This window comes from Aedes albopictus, chromosome 2 (genome assembly GCF_035046485.1).
Source record: "Aedes albopictus strain Foshan chromosome 2, AalbF5, whole genome shotgun sequence".
NCBI classification, from domain to species: domain Eukaryota; kingdom Metazoa; phylum Arthropoda; class Insecta; order Diptera; family Culicidae; genus Aedes; species Aedes albopictus.
The window spans coordinates 288,637,400-288,661,022 of record NC_085137.1 but is presented as its reverse complement, the minus strand read 5'-3'; the positions used below and the strand labels follow the sequence as shown (position 1 = coordinate 288,661,022).

Genomic DNA, 23,623 nt, shown 5'->3' with positions numbered 1-23,623 from the left:
TAATCCGAATTTAATTTTGTTAGCTCCTTGAAATAATTCAAATAAATAAATATTATACATAATAGTCTATTTTTTATCCCATTTAAATAGAACGACAACACATCATTGAAAAACTATCGAGTCAATGACAAAAACGATAAAACATATCGTTTTACTACCTGTCGGCTGATAAAATGAGAATGACAGCGTCCGACGGTCATGCTTGCGAGAGAGATAAGAGAGCAACGGAGAGATAGCCATTGAATATACTATATCGTAGGAGTGAGTGGGAGCGCTCTATTCACTCGTTATCCTAGCTCTGAGCGCAGCAGCAGCCATCACAACTTTACTCCCTCGTATCGTTCGGTGGTGCTGTGCTTTGCTTGCATGTCTTTTCTTCAATCGATTCCGAAGAGTTTGTCCGTGCGGTTTGTTCCGTGTTTTTCGCTTGCCAGAAGGAGGCAAAAGTCCTTGCAAATCGGTGTGTATTTGATCGAATCGAGCTGAAAATTTCAACAAAATAGTGCTGTGAGGGTGGATGTTACTAATTGATGTGAATAAGATGCAAGCAGTGGGAAAATTTTAGGGAAATTGTACAATTTTCCCCGTGTCCGTCGGGGAGAATCAAGAAATTCTACTTGTGCCTTTTCCGCAGTATCCAGAGACGACGAAAGGTGGCTTTACACGCACACGTAAACACTCGGACGTGTTAGAGTGGTCCACGCTTATATGGGAATAAGAGAAGCCTGAAGATTGTATTAGAAGAAATGATCAAATAAAAATAGTGACGATTTTACATATTTTATTTTCAAATTGTGGATTTTGCTTGGGATTTGAAAGCGACTGATAGTAGATTCCTCATGAATTATTATTATAATCGTTCAAAGTAAGGGTTTCAGAGATCGTTGTTAAGCATGTCCGCAAATTATAGTTTTGGAATTTTGGGCCAATCCTGTGTTCCATATAGTGGCCAGATACAGCAAGGCTAACAGCAGTGGCAGCAGCAGGCAAACGAAGACCTGCCTGAGTGGAAGAAGAAACCAAGAGAAACAGAAACTGGTGGTGGCCAGAGTCGCCCGTCAGATACCTAGAAGAGTGCGGGAGAACCAAACAGAGACGACGACGAAAGACAGCAGCAAGTGTTGGTGTGACTCATCGTCATCCCGCTGCTGCTGCTACATCATGCATTGCTATGGCTTCACCTTTCCGAGCTCGCAGTGATGATGTGATTCGGGTTTGTGTGCGGATTGCCGTCTGTCTGATGAGTGTGGGCCGTGAAAACTGGTTTTCAAGTAATGTACCAGTTTTTTATGTTTCTCTTTTTTTTGACAAATTGAGATCAGCGCTTGCTCATCGGGTTGTTTATTTTGATTTGGCTTGAGCTAATCTCATTGCGCCTATTCAGGGCGGGTTTGTGTCTGTGTACACAGTGTTTGCCGTGGGTTGATAATGGAAGATTGTTTTTGTTGCAGATTGAGGAAGAAGTGTAGCTTTTATCCTAATGAGGTATTTGATTGTGTTTGTGGAGATTTTTCTTCGTTTTGAGGCATGGTCAGTTGGAATGTTCCGAGTATGTATCTTCTCTGAGCGTGATAACGTGAAAGAGTTGCCAAAATTTCTACAAGGCTATGGTGTGGTATTTGTTTTGGCAGTACATTACCCTGATAAGTAGCTTTGAAACATCCATTCAAGATTAGAAATAAAATATGTGTAAAACAATAAACTTTTGAGCTCCGTTCTGAACGTTACTTACACTCTAATTGATCGCCTTTATTTTAGAGATATGACAGATAACCCCTTTGTTCGAGTCCTCTAGTATCTGTTGCACTTCCCAGATCCATGACTTCGCTCAGTGAAGGAATTGGTAGGTTCCCATGATCCGATGGGCCGGATTATTTCTTCCGCTGACATGATGCTCCGGGTTCACGTTTATTGCGCTATTTAGATGTAACTGTAGTGTTGTTACAATCTTTCGATCATCGCATATTGGTTCAATAACCATGTAGAGCCAGAAGGGTCATCTAGGACTCCGACGATGAACCGTACTGCGACGGTGTTCCCTTCCACGTTCTCAACGGAGGCTGCGCCGCTGATGGCTGCTTCAAACAAGCTGCCAAATGTAATCTAGCACAGTTGAGCTCAGAGTATTTCTACTAGCACTCGGACGTTGATCAGCCGCCTCTAACATGGAGAACAGACGCTGTTGTGAGCCATTGCTCCTGGAGAATAGTCGCTTAGACTTGCAGAAGCAAACCATTTCCCTGTCAGTCTACGATAAGCTTCCCGATCATTCCTAAGGTTTCTCGTAGCCTGCTCGGTACCGCAGGAAGGTATGGATAAGATGATCTCATCGGGATCCCATACTTTATGTTAAACGTGTAAGATGTATTCAACAACAGTATGTACACCGTTAGGTTTGCGGCTGCCGCTCTTCATTCTCGCTCATTGCTTACCACATCAGATTTTACCAGGTCCATCCATAGTGATCTCTGCGCTCAATGCCTTCTTGTACATACTGGATCAGGAGCGAATACCAACTTTGCAAAATTATTGTCCGGCATTCTTGCCATATGCACTGCACAGCGTATTCTTCCGGCTTCTGAAGGTTGGGTTTGCCGCGGAGTGCAGCAGTCTCATGGTTCATCTTTCGCAAAGTACAAAAATTGATCGGACTTCATGAAAATTGTACTTCAGCTGTTGAGGTCGGCAGTGGCTTTAGTATTCAACTGTTTTCATAGTCCGTATAGCGCTTTCATTTGAGATTTGTTTGTTACTACTACTTACTTTCATTCCTGAGCACCTATCGTGGTGCAGAGATCTAAATAGCCCACTATCGCCTGGACCTGTGGCCAGGTCAAATTTATTTATTTCTCAGGCTCCTGCCTCTGCTGCGATATCTTGTTGGATTCCATACCGTGTACAACAAGCGTATTTTCCGCTGGATGACCACTCCTGGGCTGACCAACGTGCGGTTTGTACTCAGTCGCCTTCAATATGGTCTTCGAATGCTTGCCATTCAAAGTTTTCTAGATATACACTACAAATATTCATTACCATAGAAGGAATGATGATTACTGGTAAATGCATAACTTTTGGCGTTTCTGGAAGATTTGTAGTTTTACGGCATATTCTGTAAACTGATATTCTCAGTACTTCAAGACACATATCGGCTCCAAATGTTCTAATCAGATTCTTCCTGGCCCATAAATGTCTCACGGTACCAGCAACACTGCTGCTCATTTCGGAAAATAATCCCGCGAAGAGCGTGTTTTATCACCACACTATGGAGCGCGCGCGGGAGCTCTTCTCCCCCTTTGTGGAGCAAAAATCCAGCTGAACTGGTTGTTACTCGAACGCTGCTTCCCCAGCAGCAGCAGCAGCGTGTTGGGTTACAACAACACTTGCATGTGCAGCGCTTTTCCATCACGACGGCACACGGCTGTCGTTGAGCAGCACACAACACGTTGAACACGGACACGGTTCTGCACTACACCTCGCTTCGCGCTCTATCGGTGGTAGTAGTGACCTGAGTTGTGTGTCGTGAGCTCTTCTCCCGCCATTCGGGAGGTTTCGAGACTCACTTGTTTGTGGGGCCAAGCAAGCTAGTCAGTGCGAGAAAACGAGAGACGATCCGTGCGTCCGATGCTGTGTGCCCGCTGCTGTCCAAGTCCGTCCGGTTTCACTTGTGGAAGAACTCTGATGAAATGCCACAACCCGTAGCTGTCCGACAGGAATAGCCGCTGCTGCTGCCGTTGCTGTTACTGATCTCTCTGGTAGACTCGGTGGTGTGATGTGAAGTGTGCGCTGCGACGAAGTGTATACCAAAGTGCCGTGTCCCCCGAGTGCGACGGTGGACGGCCAGTTCGTGCAGCGAAGAAAATCCATCAATAAAAGTGGAGAAAATAAAACTTCAGAGAGTGTCACCTTCTTCTGAGTTCTTTCCGTTTTGCCAGCTTCGGAAAAGTCCGAGACGAGTGAAATTAAATTTCTTGCACCAAGTCGAGCACTATTAATTAAAAGTGTGAAAAGTGTCGATCTGCGGGGACGAAAAGTGCTGCCGGTTGGTGCTGGACCTCGGAGGACACCCGAAAGAAGAAAGTTTCTATTGGCTGGAGTTGTTTGGGTGAAAATAAAAAAAAAAAACATCATCGACTGTGGGGTGCGCGGTTTTCCACCCAATTTAAAGGTGTTTTAGGTGCGAAAAAAAAAGCTTTACACCAACGTGTTGTTTTTTCTACTTTTCCAGGATTATTTCGATCGGCGCAAGAAGTGTTCTTTCCTCGACTTATTTTATTTTCCAACGTGTGGTGAAAGTGTAGTTCTTTTGTGTGCGAGGATTAGGCGGCTTTTCTCGAGGAAGGAGGCGAGAAAAAGTTCGAAACCACAAAGTAGTGAAACGGTGTACAAAGCTCCTAGCTTTTCCATCCAAGATAGATACATCCAAGAAGAAGAATAAGAGATCACAATTTGTGAAGTGAAGTGGTGAAAATGGTGCCGATAAAAGGGATTTATCTAGCACTCCTGGTGCTCGTCGCCAGCAGCAGTTTCCACAGCAACCAGGTGAAAGGAGACAAGTACGAGGAGGACGACGATGACTACTACGACTCAAGAGGTGAGTAGGAGTGGGATCGCCTAGGGCTGCGACGAATAATATGTAATTTGCACACCGCTGCCTGGCTGGAGTGGAAACCACAAACTCATGTGGGCGATATACTCGGGTTCCACTTTCCGTCCGAACGGAGGTTGTTTGCGTATTTTTTGTTTCGTTTTTTTTTCTGGTGTTCTGGGTTGCACGAGGAAACGAAAAATGAAATTCATTCTTTTCTTGGAAGTGGATCATTTTGATTTTAGCTCACAGTTTTGCCAAACAGAACACCATGGATGAGTTGGCAAAACGTGGTTCAGGTGGATCCAATGATAATTTACCGCGGGTTTCAAAATTTAGGTATATTTGAGCATAAAATATCATAACTAATAAGGACTGTGTTCTTTTCACTATGAATAAAATTTTAATATTTAAAATTGTAAAAAAAATACTTTCATGGTTTACAATCTAAGCAACAACGTGGTGGCGTAGACCAGTCGTGCTCAGCCAGAAGAACACTGCGGCATTTTTCGTTCAGATCACCATCCTGAATTGATTAATTTCATCAACAAAATTTCAGGAAATAAAATGACGGTTCATTCTACACAAGAATTTCCAATTACCTGAAAGCTTTGGCTATGGATGATTATTAGAGTTAATTCAATGCACATTGAGAATCCAAATGCCAGTATCTCATAATTTGTCCTGAATCATCGGTTTATAATTCAAAATACAGTTACGAAAGCATATTCACCTAATGCTAAAAATACTGCGTGTGGCCAACCATGAACTAGGTGGCGGTAGTATTAAATCATCAAACTCGAACTAAACCGATGCGAGCGCCCCGGGTGGGCATTTGGCCAACTATAAAATTTATAAATCCGCCGTTAAATTGCTGTACAAACGGAATGTGAGCGTTACGTCTGTTTGTATGTGCCACTATCTAGTTTTATTTGTTTTTATCTGTCTTAATAAGATTCCTAGGGCTAAGCGCCTAGGTCAAAAGTTCATCATCTTTTCCGAAGGAAAAGTGGGATTCGATCCCAGGTCCTCAACGTGCAAGGCTTGCGCTTTCACCATCCCCTCCTTCAGCCTAATAATGGGTTTGATACGATAATATAAAAACGTCGTTCTTCAGCTATTTGGATTGGTATTCTCGAATGGTTCAGATTTTTGTCTGACAATTTTGGATACAATTTTGCATCTACATAGACAGCTATGCTAAATATTTCAATTACCTAAAACTACGAATGTCCACTATTCCCTTAAAAAAATGACACGGACACCGTCTTTAGTCAGGCGCTGCACAGACTTAACACTAGACACTGAACAATGGGCACGGTTTCATCGCTCGGAGCGGAAATCAAACCCCCACCCCCCATGGCATGGTCGGTTATACGCTTGGTAACCACACGACCACGAGGCTTCTTCCGTTTGAAGGAGTTTTTACCCCAGGGGTCAGAAGCACTGAGGTCTTCAAAACCAAAGATGGTTAGAAGAATTCTGGAACCTCTTTGTGTCATAAGCTGGGGATTAATGGGCTTCAATGAGCAAACTTTGTTCGCAAGAACAGGTCTTGCACCTGGGCGTTTGAGTAGGGACCGGCCATTTCACACTGTTGCGGATGGCCCAAAAACGTGATGGAAATTATTTTGACCATGAAAACGTGATTTTTGTTCTTTGGAGTCTTCGGCAAAGTTTTTCTATGAAATAAATCCTAATTTATGGATACATCAGTTTGGTGATCAATCCCCCTAAAAGTGAGAAACAGTTTATATCTTTTGTATTTGTAAACTAAAAAAATATGTTTGTTCAGAAAAGTTGTAGACAATTTCACTAGTAACAACTTTGCTGAAGATAAGAAATTTCTATCTTTTGATTTGTATGTACATTTGAGGCGTTTTTATGAAGCCCCCCTAAACATCAGTTTTTTGCTTATAACTTTTTCTGTACATTTTTAAGGGGGGCTTCATAAAAAAACACAGCAAAGTTGTTTCTAGTGAAATTGTCTACAACTTTTCTGAATAAACATGAAACTTTTAGGGGGATTGATCACAAAACTGATGTTTCCATAAATCAGGACTTCTTCTATAGAAAAACTTTGCCGAAGACACCAAAGATCAAAAATCATGTTTTCTTGGTCAAAACAATTTCGATTACGTTTTTGGGCCATCCGCAACAGTGTGCATTTGGTTAAATGTCGTTTAGCCAAACGCTATTTGAATGTGGAGCCGTGGGAAAACTCTGAGAAACATTCTAGCTGCCGATATGACCATTAGAAATATTTCCTTCTTTCATAGGCAATTCTTTCTCGTTTTACCATTTAGGGATTAACTGGAATATATTTAGCAGAGATTTTTCCTTCTTTGAATTATAGGCTTTCGACTGGAACTCATATATAAAACAGTGGCATGATCACTTAAGGGGTTATATATGTTGAGATCGAGCATAAAATCGATTTTTTAATTCTTTTATCTTAAAGTATGGGCTATCAAGAATGCTGTGGCAAATTTTCAAAGAGATCCAAGCAAAGATATTGCGTTTTGCGCCCGCTCCCTTACGGGCGCGTAGTGCATACTTGAAAGTTTAAACGCGATTAACTCGGAATTATGTTTTTCCAAAAACGTTGATGCGGTAACTACAATAGTGTTCGCTATTCATGTGTCGTCAACATAAAAAAAACAGTGTTATGATTTTTTAATATATTTTTTGTATGAAAAAAGTGATTTTTTTTAAAATAAATCGTCCCCGTTTGAATAACTAATAACATTTTTTTTTTAATATTCTGATCGTTCAAGGACACCACAAGGTCCTCTAGTAACGGTTTTCTTTTGGGTTTGTGTTTTCAGTTGAGCCGTTCGACTGTAATCGTAGTGACGGCAAACTTCTTTAAAGAAAACACGTTTTACAGGAAATGTTATAACTTTGATAATTAGTACAATTTCTTCTTTTAACAAGCTAATTTTACTCATTAAATATTGTACTGTATGTATGATGTAAAACGAGAATTTGAAAAAAAACATGGTTTCATTCTTTTACAAAAGTTCAAATTTTTCCTTATTTTCACGCACTTCATCATGCATATATAACCTCTTAAGTTCATCATTACTTTTTCGGGCAAATGACCCTTTCGGCCAAATGGCGTTCAGTCAAACGATCTGGAACTGGGTCTAAGGGCGTTTCCAGGAAGTACCCAGGGAGCCCAAAAAAAAGGGTTCCAAGGGGCTTAAGAGGCGTTTCAGCCTCTGAAGGCGATAAATAGAGACCTCCTGAAGCGCCAATGAAAGTCCGTAGATCCTTCTGAAATTCCCTGAAACGCTCCTGAGACCTAATGATACTCCCTGAATTTCCTCTAAATGACCCTGAGTTCTCTAGAACCCCTATGAAAGCACCTGGAACCCAGCCAAACGCCTTCAATACCATCTAAAACGCCCCTGAGATCCCCTGGAATACTTTTCATAATCTCTTTATTGTGGTGAATTTAAAACTTATGCCCTTAGACATCCTGAAATGTCTCGGAGACTTAGAACCCCTTTGAAATTCTCGTGAAGCCTATAAAACACCCCTGAGACCCTCAGAAACGCCCGGGGACCTTGAAATCCCATGAAGCACCCATGAGGCCCCCCATTAACCCCCTGAGAGTCCTTTAAACGTTCTTGAGACCCCACAACACCAAAGACTTCCCTTAGGATCTCTTGAAACACCCCTGAAACGCCCTTGAGACCCCTTGAAGCACCTTTGAGACCCTAGAGACCCGCTGAAACTCCCCCAAATGCCCCTAAGGTTCCTGAAGTCCCCTACAGGTTCCCGTAAACGCCCCGAATGGCTCTCTTCCTTTATGAAGGGCATTATAAAGATGCGTGAATTAAAAGTGCATAAACAAACCCTGTAAAAAACCAAATTAATCCACCTAGTGGTGATAGTGCCTTTCTCGTTGAATATGTTCTCACGATATTTCCGTCAACGTAATCCAAAGTATTCTGAATCCTGATACTCTATAAGAAAAGCAAGCATTTTATCAAAGCCATCATTGAATTGACTCAAAAATTATTGATAGGACCGACGTTATGCTCAACGTATGAGCAGAGCTGAAATATATCAGACTTCTCAGTTGACTGCTTGTGCACCTTCACTAATACTGGAGACCAATCAATATCAAGACGATACTTACAAGCAAAGATATAACTTTTTAAATAATCACAGATCGCTTTGCGGTTTTTTCAGCACACTTAAGGCTATATTTTATCATCATATCATAGGTTACAACATTCATATAAAATTTGACAAAAAAGTGCAAGCATGTGAAATTTCCAATACAAACTTCAACCACATTATAGAGCGCGAGGGCGCAACCAGCTGTATCCTCTTACATATATTTATCGCTTGCATTGATTTTATTCACTTTCGTTATTCCGGTGAAGCACCAAACGCTGGTTCTGCAACCCTACCGGTAGCTTTAATGTGGTATGCGCCTATTTTCAAGCTAACCGTTCCTCAGGTTATTAAAAAAGCCGCGAATTGATGTGTCACATGGTACATTTGCTCACTTTCGGTGGGGTACCCCGAATAGGTTCCGGAGCACTACCGGGTCTCCCAAATATAGTCTGAGTCTATTTCATTGCTAATGTTCATTAGGTTACCTAAACAACACGATTTGATGTATCGCCTGCATGGAGATGGATCACTTTTGCATTTAACCACTTCCAGTGGGACACCCAGAACCAGCTCCGGGATTGTACCGATTGTTCCTGATGTGGTCTTAGACAAGCTCCATGCAAAGTGTTAATAAGTTTTCCTAAAAAGTCGCGAATCGATGTACAGCATGGTTGAGTGTGGTTCATTTTTGCGGAATTACTACCGGTAGTCTTAAATGTGCCCTGAGACGATTTTCTTGCTGACTGTTCTTCGCGTTATCGAAGAAGACATAATTTAATATGCTACGTGCATGCGTTTGGCTTTCTACATTTGACCACTTCCAGTGGGTCACCTGGAACCGGTTTTTGGCACACTATTGGTTTTCCAAAGTATTGTACGATTTTTTTTTGTTTATCTTTCATCAGATTACCTAAAAAGTCATTTAATGTGTCGCATTCATGGGTTAGTTCTCCTTTACGTTTGACCGTTTTCTATGGAACATCCGTATCGGTTGCGGAACACTACCGGTAGTCCCAAATATGATCGGAAGCTATCTTTTGCTAAATCAAGATACCTAAAAAGCCGTGATTTGATGTGTCACATGCATGGGTTTGGTTCACTTTTATGTTTGCTTACTTTCGGTGGGGCACCCGGAATGGATTCCGGAACAGTACCGGTAGTTTATGATGTTGACTGATCCTATTTTCTTAATAACCGATCATCAGGTTGTCGAAAAAAACAGATTTGATGTGCCGCATGCACAGGTTTGGTGCACTTTCATATTTGGCCATTTCCGGCGGGACATCTGGAACCGGTTTCGGAGCACTACCGATTCAGATATGTTCTGAGAATATTTTCCTGCTGACTGTTTATAAGGTTATCGAAAAAAGCCGCGGTTTGATATGTCGCAATCATGGGTTTAGTTCACTTTTATATTTGGGCACTTCCGGAGGGATACCTGGAACCGGTTCCGGATCACTACCGGTTCAAATATGTTCTGAGAATATTTTCCTGCTTACTGTTCATCAGGATATCAAAAAAGCCACCATTTGATATGTCGCATGCATGGGTTTGGTTAACTTTTATGCTTGACCACCTCCAGCGGGACATCTGGAACCGGTTCCGGAACACTACCGGTTCAAATATGATCAGAGTATGTTTTCCTGCTTACTGTTGATCAGTTTATCGAAAAAGCCGCGGTTTGATATGTCGCATGCATGGGTTTTGTTCACTTTTATGTTTGGCCACTTCTGACGGGACACCCGGTTCCGGGACACTACCGGTTCAGATATGGTCTGAGACCATTTTCATGGTTACCATTTATCAAGTTATCGAAAATTCCGTAGTTTGATGTGTCGCATGGATGGGTTTGTAGCATTTTCATATCTGGACCCTGCCTGGGGTACCGGTCCGGAACACCTAAATGGCTATAACTCCTTAACGCCTGAACCGATCCGAACCATTTTCAATAGGAAACAATGGGACCAGATTCCGCGTCGAAAGAACCGTTGGTCATTATAACCGGTTGAGGTTTAATGCCAAAAAGTGATGTGAGTTTATTTGTACACACACATACACACACAGACATCACTTCAATTCCTCGAGCTGAGTTGATTGGTATATGTGACTCGACCCTCCGGGCCTTCTATCAAAAAGTCATTTTTGGAGTGAACATATAGCCTTTCCAGTACACTTAGTGTACGAGAAAGGCAAAAAGGTTTTAGTGAACCGTGGATAGTTATGGATCACACACGGTTACAGATCAATTCTGTGTATCCACGGTATACTGATTCAAAAAAGTTATGTTGTTTATTCATGCTTTTTTTTTCTTAACCCTTAAGGACGAGCGCCGTTGTAAAGAGCACAACACTACCAAAAAAACCTCGCTCGTCGTATACAGCGCGAGTGCGGTTCAGTTTCAGGAACAAACAGGTGCGCGTCCTGAAAGGTTAACCGCTTAACCTAATTTACAGTGCTTTTGTCCACCGGGGCACTACGAGAGCGATCAGTACTGACAGCTGCAATTGCAGTTTGTACAGCGCCTAAATTTATTCTATCGCACTATATCGAACTGGTATTTGTGTTACTTTCACTTTACTACTCTGTCCATGGTAGAATGATGAGCACGAGGATGTCGATGTTTGGCTACTGTTCCTTGTCCAGGCCGATTGAGGGTCCATTATGAGTTGTCGTTTTGCCGATATCCAATTATCCGGTTCCGTTTAAGAACAAACGTCTTGAAATCCCGCTTCAACAGTGCATCAGAACTTCAGACGCACAAATCTCAAGAAGCAAACTTCAAACAACAGTGCTCTTTTTATTATTCTGTTCTTGCTCACTTGTAATAAGCTTAAAATAAGAAGCTTCAGTGCGCTGGTTTTGTTTACGAAGAGATTTGTGCTTTCGAAATCATAAGTAGGTTTTAAAGTCGGCCATTGTGGCGGCCATTTTGGGATTTTAACAAGTCTGTCCTTAACAACTGTCCGTTAAGCAATTTGTTGGTCAAAATAATTTTTCATTCAAATGTTCATAACTTTTTTATACGTCAATCAAAAACGCTGAAATTTTGAAATCATAAACAATTTATTGATGCTCTATTGGTAAACTTTTGTGCGAGATCGAACAAGTTTTCTGAATGTACTTTTAGTAAAACTTGTTTGTAAAAGATTTTTGAACAAATTTTTAAAACATTATTTCTTAATGTGTAGTTTATGAAACTTTGTAATTCTATTGTTTATCACAGCTTATACTTAAGGCTTTCATATGCAGCTTCGTGTGAGGGTTTATATTCACTACAAAAATATGAACAATCTGTATATGCTCAGAGTATCCTTTGGAAATTTATCATATTTTAATTCAATAAAGTGCCAAGTGGTTTCAGCTTTTTGGAGCAGATCAACTACCAAGCGAGCTTCTAAAATACGGTGGAGAAACACTGGTGAGAGCGCTACACTGGGTCATTACCAAGATTTGGGAGGAGGAAGTATTACCGGAGGAATGGATGGAAGGTATCGTGTGTCCCATCTACAAAAAGGGCGACAAGTTGGATTGCGGGAACTACCGCGCGATCACACTACTGAGCGCTGTCTACAAGATACTCTCTCTAATTTTATGCCGCCGACTATCACCGATGGCAAGAGAGTTCGTGGGGTAATATCAGGCTGGATTTATGGGTTAACGCGCTACAACGGACCAGATGTTCGCCATCCGCCAGGTGTTGCAGAAATGTCGCGAATGCAACGTGCCTACACATCACTTGTTCATCGATTTCAAATCGGCGTATGATACAACCGATCGAGAACAGCTATGGCAGATTATGCACGAATACGGATTCCCGGATAAACTGACACGGTTGATCAAGGCGACGATGGATCGAGTGATGTGCGTAGTTCGAGTATCAGGGACACTCTCGAGTCCCTTCGAATCTCGCAGAGGGTTACGGCAAGGTGATGGTCTTTCGTGCTTGCTGTTCAACATTGCTTTAGAGGGTGTAATAAGGAGAGCGGGGATAAACACGAGTGGGACGATTTTCACGAAGTCCGTTCAGCTGCTTGGTTTCGCCGATGATATTGATATTATTGCTCGTAAATTTGAGACGATGGCGGAAACGTACATCCGACTAAAGAGTGAAGCCAGGCGAATCGGATTAGTCATTAATGTGTCGAAGATAAAGTACATGATGGCAAAGGGCTCCAGGGAGGAATCACCGCGCCCGCCACCCCGATTTTATATCGACGGTGATGAAATCGAGGCGGTTGAAGAATTCGTGTACTTGGGCTCACTGGTGAAGTGGTGACCGCCGATAACGACACCAGCAGAGAAATTCAGCGGCACATTGTGGCAGGAAATCGTTCTTACTTTGGACTCCGCAGAACTCTACGATCGAATAAAGTTCGCCGTAACACGAAGTTAACCATCTACAAAACGCTGATTAGACCGGTCGTCCTCTATGGGCATGAAACATGGACCCTACGTGCAGAGGACCAACGCGCCCTTGGAGTTTTCGAACGGAAGGTGTTGCGTACCATCTACGGCGGAGTGCAGATGGAAGACGGGACTTGGAGAAGGCGAATGAACCACGAGCTGCATCAGCTGCTGAGAGACCCAACCATCGTCCATACCGCGAAAATCGGGAGGCTACGGTGGGCGAGTCACGTCATCAGGATGTCGGATAGCAACCCGACTAAAATGGTTCTCGAGAATCATCCGACCGGTACAAGAAGACGTGGAGCGCAGCGAGCTAGGTGGGTCGACCAAGTGGAGGACGATCTGCGGACCCTACGCAGAGTGCGGAACTGGAGACAAGCAGCCATGGATCGAGTGAAATGGAGGCGGCTACTATGTACAGCAGAGGTCACGCCGGCCTTAGCCTGATCGGTAAGTAAAGGTAAGTATGGTTTCAGCTTCTTAAAACTTTCCTAATGTAATATTTCTATACAAGACCTACTATATTTCATATGCAGAGTAGATCCTATGCATTTTTCGTTCAATTATTACACTTTTATTAGTGAAAAAACAGAGGCGAACGACCGAAGTTAAAACCTCTTTAATAAATAATAATAATAATAATATTAATAATAATTAGTGAAAAACGTTTGGCTGATTATACATATGTGCAGAATATGATTAATTTATAAACATCGTCAATTACATATGCAGATTTTTCATATTTTTTGTAGTGAACATATTCAACCTAACAAGATTGCGTATTAAAATCTTTATGTGTTAGTGTTCCCTCGGAAAAGAAATATTTCATCTTATATTCTTTGATATATAGAGTATTGAAATTTTGTTTAATAAACCATTAAGCTTTACTACAAGTTCTATAACATTCAGAAAACTTGTTTGATCTCGCTCAAAATTTTACCAATGGAGCCTTAATATATTGTTTATGATTGATCAAAATTTCTGCGTTTATGATTGACGTATAAAATACTTATGAATATTTGAATGAAAAAATATTTTGTCGAAAAAATTTATGTATGAACCATTGTTTGATACACTGTATTTCTAGTAGAAATACAGTGTATCAAACAATGGGTCATACATAAATTTTTTCGACAAAATATTTTTTCATTCAAATATTCATAAGTTTTGTAGTTGAAATTTTCTACTACAATTGGAATTAGATTGTAAATGCCAGAGGCTTCACATATGTCGAAGACACGACTTTTACAGACTCTTCAAAGTAGTGTGCAGGATAATGGCCGAAGAAACATCGAGTGCGGACAGTCCCAACTTTCTACTCTCATGACTTTCGAAGTACCACCGGTGCATACGGACTGGAATTTCAAAAGAAAACTTTTTCCCATCTGCATGTGCTGACGATGAAAAAAACTACCTAGAACATTACTCAGCTGATAACTTTCTCCCAGTTATACTTCCGTTGCTTTTTCATTTTTTATATTATCCTGACTTTCGTAATAATTTGTTGCATATATATGTGCAATTGGTAGGTACTACTTTTGTACTAGCAAAATTATGAATCTAAGTTTTCCCAGAGCCAGCAAGCAAAAATAGCGGGAAAAACTTCCACCCACTAACTAACGATAATTCAAGTGGCTCCGGGGAGATTGTGTTTATCGTTTCAATCATTAATCTTGGTCGGGAAAATATTCGCACTTAATCACGTTCCACCCATTTTCTCAAGCCGGGTATAAATTTCCCGTACTGCGGCTATGTAGAGAACTTTAACGAACGGAGCGGAACAATCACCTGGAGCTAATTTCACCAAACTTCTGGGACCGATTGAAACTTCAATGAATGAATAATCACCGGCGCAGTCCTTAAATTTGGATTCACTTATCACGAATCGGGACTGAATTTCCGCCGAAAAAGTTTTGCACTTTTGTTCATACCCTCTGGTAAACAAGGAAAGTATCGATCGCGGGAAAGCCCGATGTAGCTTTCAATGTTGTTGCTGTATTGAGAAAATCGAAATTCCGGCTGTGGATGAACTTTACGAACACTGAAAATCTGTAGTAATAAATATTGTAAAGATGAGGTCGAGTGCAGCCTCTCCAAGCCTTATACGCAACAAAGCACAATAGTGGGGGAGGCAGAGCGAACAAAAGTTTAGTTTCCCCTCATCCGTCCGTAACCTTTTTGCCGGCCGCAAATCCGTTCGGCTCTCTGACTTGTACAGGATTACTCGTCATAATTTTATTGCTTGGCTTGGCATTCTCTTTTGAATAGTAATAGGATGGATGGCGAACAATGGGAACCGATTTCTTACACTCGTGTCCCTTCTTTGCTAACGAACGCAACCAGGGGGGAACCAGCTCAAAATGTGCCGTCCGGAGTTAATTGTGTTATCCCAGTAAAGCCCTTAGAGTACTACATACTTTCAGCACCCATGGTGGTGCAGAGGGCCGAATTGAAAGATCCCCATCTTGGGTGATCCTGTGACCAGGTTCTGTCGACTTCCTTTATTTCCTTGTTGAGGTTACGCCGCCATGAGCCTCTGGGTCTGCCTCTGCAGCGATGTCCTGCTGGGTTTCAATTAAACGCTTGCATGCATACCTTTTTCGTTTCCGCTCCTGCGCAGAGTGTGGAAGGCCCACCACCCCTTTTTGCTCCCGAATTTCTGATGCTGTCGGCTTTTCATGACATCAACGATGGAGCTCGACGTTGGAGATCCAATGGTGAGGCCATCATGCATGAATTATATACCGCAGACATCTATTGATGAAGACCTGCACCAGTTGAGTATACTTCACTGATACACACCAGGTTTCACTGGCGTACAACAGCACAGATTCACATTTGAGTTGAAAATTCGGATTTTGGTGAGTTTACTTATGTGACCGTTTTTACATACATTTCTTAACTTCATCAACTTCATATGTAACTAGAATAAACTTTTGAAAACTTTTTAAACCGTTTTCAAAGATGGCACATTTCACCCCAATCTTCCTTACAGAGTCTTCTAGCCGTCTATCCTTTCATAGAAACATTTCTCTGCCAACTGCTGCTGCTGCTGACTCTAAGGGCAAACAATCGACTTGACACTGCATAGTGTACGTAGTTGGCTCCACCCCCATTGGAGTCCCCCAACCAGAGCGCGGTCGATTCTGGCTGAACTGAAGCTTCCTAAGATGGAGCCATAAAAACCCGCACCACCCGCAATAGCTGTCATCTTGTGCCTTATTCACACGCAACTACTCCATACCATAGAGGATAGGGATAGGAGAGAGCAGAGGAAGCATAGTAGCGGCGCACATGTAGCATCGGCAACTGCCATGTTCTTGTGTACATATTTCGATCCTTTTGACCTCTCTCTGGCAGATATGTACTCGGTTTCAATGGAGGCAAGAAAGAAGACGATGCTGCGATGGGGAGAGATCTTCGAATAGATATGTCACTAATTGTTTTCGATGCGATTTTAAATTCAAATACGACATGATGGTGAAAATTTAAACGTGTTTTGTTGCCACTGCACTGCCAATGCTGATTAGCGCCAATGGTTTTCTTCTGGCTTTTCTGTATTGCAGCTATTTGCAAATGTTCTAATTGATTCTTTTGTAATTCTGTTTTAGTGTTTGAACGCTGCTGGCTTATTCAAGAAGAGAGCTTTCGATTGGTTAATGAGAAAACCGATCGATATTGGTTTCATTGAGCTTTGCAAGTCATATTGAGCTTTAAGTGAATATTATGAAGTTTTCTTCACATGCGGGTGTTAAAAATTGTTAGGTTCAGGATTAACCTGAAAGCAGGTCATCGTATCCCAAGAGTATCACTATTTTGTTCATTGATAACGAAAAGCACACGACAGCTTTGTGACAAAAAATCCGAATTAATTCAGCAGTCTCATCAAAGTGTAGCACGAGGTTTCCACGTGTAGAGTCCTTACGATGCTTTGTTCAACTCCAACAGCAAGTACATACGTCATCACTGCTAGCGTTCTTCATTGTAATCGACGAGATCATGGTGGGTGCGATTGACCGTCTATAAAATCATGTACTACTCTACAAACCTGCAACATTTGAACGACTTCAATTTGGCACTACGATGCTCCTCTCCTTTCTTGTTTATGGCGTAACGTCTGGCGCTGTCTTTTTATACCGAGGTTTAACTAACCCTCTAGGGCAGTGGTCCTCAGGCTTATTGTCTACACGGGCCACGATTGAATTTTACAAGAAGGCTACGAGCCGCAAGGCTTTTAAGAATTTATTTTGGTCAAATTTTAATAAAGTTTGAGGTTTTAACGTCGACATACAAGTCATCCTTTATATTCTACCAAGTATTCTACAGAATTATCTTTCAGAGTCAAAATGAAAAAGTCATAATTTTTTGGGCATAATTATTTTGCAGATGAAAATGACTTTTAAACTTAACTTTACTGATTAAAAATAGCTTTTTGTTTACTTGTATATTTAGCTTGCGGATTATTTCTAAACTTTTTATAAGGGCTGTGATAAAATAGTTACTTTTATTTTTTGCAGTCTTGGAATCAAAATCAGATCGTGCGGCCCAAAACCTTCTATAGGGCTGCATGCGGACCGCGGCCGCAGTTTGGTGAGCACTGCTCTAGGGCACTTGGAGAAAAACTTACTTACCTTACCGGTAACCTTAACATGTAGAGTCCATGTTTAGTGCCCATAGAGGACTATCGGTCTAATCAGCGTTTTGTAGATACTTAATAGAGTGGGTCAACGTTGTATGGAGAAACTTTAAAATTGATCGTATCAACCCGGAACAAAGCTTTAATATAGATTAGCGTCCAAAACAACTGTGCAAAATTTGGGAGCGATTGGTTGCGTCCCCGTATTCCGCATTGCGATTGAAATTTGTATGGAAGTTAGTAAATGGGAAAACGTACTTTTTTGCATTTTACTTATAAGTTAAACTCTTTTGTCAAATACCATGTAACTAATGACGTTAAAGTATAGCTTAGGATATTCCGAAAAACTTTACCGAAGACCGCAAAGTGATCCAACGCTTGTGAAAAAAGATATTTGCCTGGTAACTTAGGCCAAAAATTGAGATTTTATTATTGATGTTATTCCTTTACATCAGTGGTGCTCAGGTTGAAGCATACCACGGGCCAATTTCAGATTGTTCACCTTAGCGGCGGGCCGCAGCATAAAAAATCATTATTAAAATAAAAGGAAACATTGAATAATTACCTATAAAAATTAAGAATTTTCTAATTTTCTTGCCAAAGCAGTTTAAGAATAGTTAAATCACAGATTTTGTAAAAATATTTTTAACAAGCATTTCTTGTAGGTTTTAGTATTGATCAAAGATCTCAGTTTAACGAAAGAACGTATTGAACATCGAGAATTCAATTTGATTAATATGAATTAGCAATTCAAATGCTACTTGGCTGTTATCTATCAAACATTTTCAAACAATTCAGTATCACACTGCAGAAGAAACTAATATATAAAACTTATCATTGCAAGGATTTATCAAAATATTTGTTTAAACGTGTGACTCCCCACTAGTTGTAAAAATTATTTATTTTTACGTTATTCATAATAATGTTTTCAATCTAATCTCGATTGGGCCAAATGTTAAAAAATAATGCTAAAAATATAAGTAATATTATTTACAGTAGAAGCTCATAGGAGCATGGCAGATTATTATTTATTTCAAATCATGAAAAATGGTTACGAGTATAAATATTGTAATTAATAGTTGATGTTATTACAAATTGTAATCAAATTATATCATTTTATAAGACTTAATAATATTTCAACATCAAGTTTCCAAAATACTACGCGGCAGTGAAGAGAATTGTCAGACAAAAGAGGCACAATACAAGCAACAAAGAAGGCGCGACGATTACTCTTTATCAGCGTGTAAAAAATTCGAAGACTGAAAGTGAACATTGACATTCTCATTTTTTCATTCGTGTTTGGCCACATTCATTGTCAGCTGAATGCCTCTTGTTTTTCATTCAATTCTCTGTCACGAATATTTTTTCGCACGTCGTAAAATGTCCAATTTCTGCTAACAGACTCACAATCCGACTTAATGTACAAATAGAGCAGTTAATTAGTATTTTAATTAACTACTATACACAAGTTTTGAGGTGATTGGAAGAATAATCGGGAGTTACGGTCTAGTTATATTTCTCAGTGAAAATTGTGAGTGACAGAAAAATGAATGGAATAATTCACCATTCACCAAAATGAATTTTATTTTGATCCCTCAGTTGAGAATCTTCAAAATTCACGTTGAATTTCACTCACTGAAAATGAAAATTTTAAACTCTGCTCTTTATCCCTACTGGTAACAGATAATGACATGATCTCGAAATTTTTTGTTGCAGACAAAACGGAAGCTGAATTTGTTGCGTACTTTTCAACTCGTGAATAATCAATTATTACTAACCGAAAGTCGAAACTTATTTAATAATAGAGCTTCACCAGAGCTGCAGTGTTTACCGACTCGAAGTTACCATTCGAAAATCGCAATGCAAGACTTAAAAATCTCTAAACTCGTGGTGTACGATGTTTATCCTATTATTTTCAAGTTGGGGCAAACTTATGTCGCATTGGGTGGATTGTCGTAACAAATACAGGTTGCGACATTGTCATTATTGTTGCGCGATGGTTGAATTTTGATTCACTGCTCCGCGGGCCGCAGTTTGAGCACCACTGCTTTACACCGTGTCCAATAAGTTCTCATACAAAATCAAATTCAATTCATTTCACATCGGTAATTAGGATTTTCAAAGTAAATTTATTTATTGAAAGGCCAACTAACATACACCAAATACAGCATATGTTTCGGAACTAACTGTCCTTTATCCTTCTCTGCTGATCGCTTATGTGTCGTAAGTCCATTTCAGCTGGCACGCACGCCATTTCAATGGTATTTCGTCGTATTTTAACGAGTAATGGTTTTAAGTTGAAACAAATTAGGTTCCTGTCCTCCCCATTGCTAGTAGCAACTACCCAGTCAACCAGTGATCGTATAAGATGTTACATAAGATGTTAGAGTGGAGGCGATATGCGAACATTTTACATGCGCCTAAATGGAGGCATGCACGTATATGGCCTCCACTTTATCATCTTATGCAACATTTTATACGATTACTGGTTGTCTGGGTATGACCAGAAGAGAAAAAATATGAGATCGTGTATTGGTAAAGTACGGAGCCGTTTTATTTTGTACAAAATAAAACGTAAATTAAACAAAAATGTGCATTAACCTGTTTTAATGAGATTTGTTGTGTTAAAGAAGCATGGGTGAATCTTATCTGGTTGATTCACACTATTCTCACTTATAAAACATGCTTGTATTCCTATTGTGGTAAATTTTGTCCAAAATTTTCGTCTTAGGATATTTATCTTTGATATAACGGTAATTTTCATGAAAATCAGTTCAAGTTGAGCTTACTTGCAAATTTCTTACCATATCATCACTAAAACTGTATTGTTTTAGCCTTAGTATATTCATTTGGTACATAACTTGGGATACTAACTCAAAATTTATCCTTATGGGCTCTACATTGCTACCGTAGAATGAGAAACTTTTCGGATATTCTTCTTGCGTGCCGGAGAAAACGGATTTCATAAAACGGAAGTGTACTGCTAGGCTTATAAAAACAAATAGAAAATAAAGTTATTCTAAACCGTATGCTTTACTTAATCAGTATTATGTGGCCTTTCATTACATGTATTCATTTGAAAATATGAATCACATATGTGAAATAAAATTATATTTTCTAAATTTGTATTTTGTATGAGAACTTATTGGACACGGTGTACATGTTAAATGTTAAGCACCACTGGGCAATCTGTACGTTATAACTTTTTTCACAAGTGTCGGACCACTTTGCAGTCTTCGGTAAAGTTTTTCGGCATATCCTTAGCTATACTTTAACGTCTATACTCGTCGTCGTCTATTTGACTGCTCATCTTCGTATGGGGCGATTTATGATACGATAAATGCAACAAACAACATTTTTTGCGATTTTAGTCAACAGACATTGAAATGTTCGTCACGTCAAGTGTCGGCCCAAGTTCCAAAGCCACGTTGGTTCAAATCACTTTATTTTCTCTTTCGTTAATTTTCGCACTTCGAAAACTATCTGAATGGTTCGTTATCTTCGATGTCGGCATGTGTTTTGTTTTAGTCCAAATGAAAATAAGTGGTTTGATATTAATAGGGTTGCATGAATCACTCCACTTACCAAAGTGAACTCATATCATGCGCCCTTTCCCCTCCCCACTAACAAAAAGTCCTTCCCATGACAGACGTGGAGACGCAAAGGTGATCTCGGTCTTTAGTAAGCAACGCACGTCATAATAACATTCCTTTCCTTCCTCGATGACCGTAAGGACGTGGCCGGCGCCGTTATTGACCTAATAAAGTTTGGAATTCTCGAAGATGCACATTGAGGACGGTAAGCTACTCCCAAGCTCCGTCTGTTGGTTCCTTGTGCAACTTCGATTGTTCTGGTCAATCACGGAGTAGCAACTACGAATAGTACGGTCATCTATGCTCATGCTCATGCTCATATCCTTAGCTATACTTTAACGTCATTAGTTAGATCGTTTCAGGCGCAAAAAAATATATTTATGAGAAAAATGCAGAAAAAAACGTTTTTCCATACTAAATTCCATACATATTTCAATCGCAATGCGGAATACGGGGAAATAACCAATCTCTCCCAAATTTTGCGCAGTTGCTTTGGACGCCAAAATGAATTGAAAAAGCTTTGTTCCGAAAAATCGACTTTCTTGACCCAGTCTAATACTTAACTTCGTTTGATGGCGAACTTTGTTCGATCGAAGAGTTCTGCGGGTTCCAAAGTAAGCTCGATTTTCTGCGTCCCTGAACTTTGGCTGCTGGTGTCGTTGTCGGCGGTCACCAGTGAGCGCAAGTACACGAATTCTTCAACCACCTCGATTTCATAACCGTCGATAGAAGTTCGGGGTGGTGAATCGTCGATTGATCTAATTGTATCAGTTAATCCGGGTGCAATGCTGGTCTTGATCGATTGTATCATACGCCGATTCAAAACCGATGAACAAGTGATGTGTGGGCACGCTGTATTCGCGACATTTCTGCAACACCTGGCAGATAGCGAACATTTGATCCGTTATAGCGCGTTCACCCATGAATCCAGCCTTATATTGCTCCACGAATTTTCTTACAATCGGTGATAGATAACAGCATACAATTTGAGAGATTATCTTGTAGGCAGCGCTCAGTAGTGTGATCGCGCAATAGTTCCCAAAATCCAACTTGACGCTCGGTTTGTAGATGGGACACACGATACCTTCCATCCATTCCTCTGGCAATACTTCCTTCTCCCAAATCTTGGTAATCTCACCAGTGCTTCTCCACCGTATTTTAAAAGCCCGCATGGTAGTTGATCTGTTCCAGTGGCATTCTTGTTTTTCAACAGGCCAACCTCCTCTTCAATCTTTTGGAGGTTAAGGAATGGAAATCTTTCGTAGAAAGCACGTACTCCTAGATCTGTTACCACCCCACTTTCGGTGCTTGCAACGTCGCCATCAAGGTGCTAGTCAGAATGCTGCCGCCACATCTCGCCCATTTTACGCTCGCTCGTGAGAAGATTCCCGTGATTGTCTCGGCACATGTCGGCTTGTGACTTCCAGAAGACTAAGTTCTGCCTGTTCTGCACCTGTCTATAACGTGCCTTATTCGCCCTCGCCCTCATTCGCCCTTGTTTTCTCACCGATGCTGCATTATTCTCGTTTTTTCAACTGTTCACATTTGCCGTCGTACCAGTCGTTTCTGTGATTCCGTGTCGCGAAGCCTAGTGCTGCAGCCAAGGTACTACCTATAGCGGATCGGTGTCCCTCCAGCCATCTTAAAGTGTAGCTGCACCAAGCTGCACTTTCGTTGGCAGGGCTTCCTTGGTGAACAGACGCTCGTGTCGTACCTCCTGAATCTAGCTGAAGTCAGAAGGGCAACAATGTCCAGGTTGCTCTACCAGTAAATCACAACACTCTTAGCTGGCGGCCATTGTCATCGCTTGCCCCGTGAAAGCATAAGGTAAGAACTTGGGAGGACCAGAGCTATGTTGGACACACTCATTGTCGACTCATCGTTTTGCAGCCATTTTTTTTTTTGAGAAAAGCTATGGTAGATGGAGTGAAAAACATCGTTTTCTCCCATACAAACTTGAAGGGCTAGTGCAGTCTCAATTTTCAACCAAATCGGCTCCAATTGTGGGAGAAGGCATAGAATCTGTAGTGGTGTGGAACAAAAACGATTGTTTTAACCACGCTAATAAACATTTACCAAACACCCAAAATTCGAATTTTCAATCATAACATTGCTGTCAATGAGACTTGATCATGAGCAGTTGTAGGTGGTCGTTGCGAAATGCAAGTGGTTAAATGTCTTGAGTTTCCGTATGATCTTCAATTATCTTCAAAACACATTAATTTCACAACATATGTCGACAACAATCAATTAAAAATTGCCCAAAGA

General features: G+C 40.8%; 1 protein-coding gene across 5 annotated transcripts in view; it reads left to right on the top strand.

Moving 5' to 3' along the window:
• The first annotated feature begins 297 nt into the window (after positions 1–297).
• LOC109408169 (calsyntenin-1) overlaps positions 298–23,623 on the top strand; it is a 459,649-nt gene continuing 436,323 nt past the window's right edge. Inside the window, exons 1-2 of one of the 5 annotated variants that reach the window (XM_029872892.2) lie at positions 298–460; positions 4,226–4,591. In XM_029872892.2, coding sequence (XP_029728752.2) covers positions 4,468–4,591 — 124 coding nt within the window. In that variant the 5' untranslated portion in view covers positions 298–460; positions 4,226–4,467. Of the gene's footprint in view, positions 533–629; positions 654–2,945; positions 3,753–4,225; positions 4,592–23,623 lie in introns of those variants that run through there. The other 4 variants (XM_029872896.2, XM_029872893.2, XM_062852038.1 and 1 more) reach the window with 4 other exon arrangements.